General features: G+C 36.1%; 1 protein-coding gene across 2 annotated transcripts; it reads right to left on the bottom strand.

The window, feature by feature from the left end:
- Positions 1 to 256: 256 nt before the first annotated feature.
- Positions 257 to 1,673, bottom strand: LOC107683081 (isocitrate dehydrogenase [NAD] subunit gamma, mitochondrial-like). 2 transcript variants are annotated; one of them, XM_016479167.1, is made up of 4 exons: positions 1,441 to 1,673; positions 1,267 to 1,361; positions 1,013 to 1,073; positions 257 to 837 (listed from the first exon to the last, which is right to left on the bottom strand). In XM_016479167.1, the coding sequence occupies exons 1-4, from the start codon at positions 1,555 to 1,557 to the stop codon at positions 733 to 735; spliced, it is 378 nt and encodes a 125-aa protein (XP_016334653.1). In that variant the 5' UTR covers positions 1,558 to 1,673; the 3' UTR covers positions 257 to 732. The 2 variants fall into 2 exon arrangements, 1 of the variants encoding a protein (XP_016334653.1); XR_001633656.1 differs by lacking the exon at positions 1,267 to 1,361 and having other exon boundaries at positions 755 to 1,073; positions 1,441 to 1,522.
- Positions 1,674 to 1,704: the final 31 nt, after the last annotated feature.

The following is a 1,704-nucleotide window of genomic DNA, read 5'->3' on the forward strand; positions in this document are numbered from 1 at the left end:
AATATATACATGCATGTGTTTGTATTTATATATACATGATAAATACACAGTATACACACATTATGTAAACAACATTTTTTATTTTGGATGCGACAGCACTAGTATAAATTCATTCTTTTTTCATGAATATTTTCTTCCCTAAGAAAAACATTCTAGCTCAGTCATTACTGCAAACAGTCACTTGCGCTGAAAGTAAACATTACATGTAATATATTTCACTTTTTGCACTAAAGCAGTCATAACTTATTCTAATACTCATAAATGTCAAAAAGCATCCAAACTTGATAAAGCTGAAGTGCAGCGTTTTAGTGCCACCTATTGGAAAATGTTTGTCCATACATCATACTGTCTATTTAATTTTGAACATGTCTTATGATGAGGCATGAAGTTTTAGAACATTTATTCATGAAAGTGCATCATCAATTAACAACAGGCAATAAATAATAAATGAATAAGATGGAAACCTCAATACAGAACCTGTTGGGTATGAAATAAAATACACAGCAGTCCAGTTCAGTTTAGATAAAGGCCTTAACTTGATCATGACGGATAAATAACATCAGAAACATTTATACCGCTAGATATATAGATTACAAAAGAAAAATATACACCATTTCAACACACTAACTTACATCTTTACATTAAAGAATTCACCATGTGTCCTGTGTTTCTCAAAAGCATAAGATCGTTTCTGTGTACTCTGTGAGGGTCTAGGACCTGCAGAAATGAAGTTCAGATCTGTTCTGATGTGCATGGTCCTCCTCTCTGGATCTCCTGCATAATAGAGTGGGCCACCTCAGATGTAGTACCCTGACCTCCCAAGTCAGCAGTCTGCAACTGCAGGGATATAGAGACATGTGAAAACAAATGACTATTCAAGCAGTATGTGTTTAGTAGAGATGCAATACTGCAGATAAAAGGGTATGGTAAGAGTGAGCAATGGATTTGGCTTGTCTTAGGTGAGATGAATTTCTATAGCTGTTTGACATAATGAGCATGTATTGTATGATACCTGAGTTTCAGACAAAGTTTTCAGAACTGCCTTTCGAATCATCTTGGCATATGCATGAAGCCTTGGAAAGAAGAAAGACAGCCCAGACATGAACGGAACGCACCATTCCAGTCCTACAGCTAACTTTTTTTTCCTTTTGACTAGTGTATAATTATGTTTCATGTATAATGCACGCAAGTAATGTGGATTTAAAACCTCTAATATTGGTAAAACCTCCAATGAAAATGATCAAATTAATATTCATACACACATACTTTAAGTGATCCAGCATCAGGCAGCTGGCCAGCAGTGTGGCTGTGGGATTTGCAATATTATTGTTAGCAATATTTTTTCCAGTGTTCCTAGTGGCCTATATAAAAACAAACAATATCTCATGTGTTCTGTAGTCAGTCTAATGGCTGACCAGTACATGCTCTGTTCTTTCTTACGGTCTCAAAAACAGCGTAGTCCTTGCCGTAGTTGACTCCTGGTACTAGACCTGGACCTCCAACAAGTCCAGCGCACACATTGCTCACCACATTTCCATAGAGATTAGGCATCACCATCACGTCAAACTGCTGGGGCTTAGAGACCAGCTACATCAACAAAAACATATTCAAAATATTGGTAACACTTTAGTTATTGATATTGGTAAATCTTTCTGAGTTAAGTGAAATTGGAGATAAATAAGGCAAAGCTGCATTATAAAGAGA

This window comes from Sinocyclocheilus anshuiensis, unplaced genomic scaffold, assembly GCF_001515605.1.
Source record: "Sinocyclocheilus anshuiensis isolate Anshui unplaced genomic scaffold, SAMN03320099.WGS_v1.1 C32898426, whole genome shotgun sequence".
In the NCBI taxonomy this organism is placed as follows: Eukaryota; Metazoa; Chordata; class Actinopteri; order Cypriniformes; family Cyprinidae; genus Sinocyclocheilus; species Sinocyclocheilus anshuiensis.

Coding starts and splice junctions, on each gene's coding strand:
- LOC107683081 (XM_016479167.1), bottom strand. CDS start 1,557: ATGGTGATGCCTAATCTCTATGGAAATGTGGTGAGCAATGTGTGCGCT. Junction 1,362..1,440: donor ACTACGCTGTTTTTGAGACC/GTAAGAAAGAAC, acceptor GTTTTTATATAG/GCCACTAGGAACACTGGAAA. Junction 1,074..1,266: donor CTGATGCTGGATCACTTAAA/GTATGTGTGTAT, acceptor CTTCTTTCCAAG/GCTTCATGCATATGCCAAGA.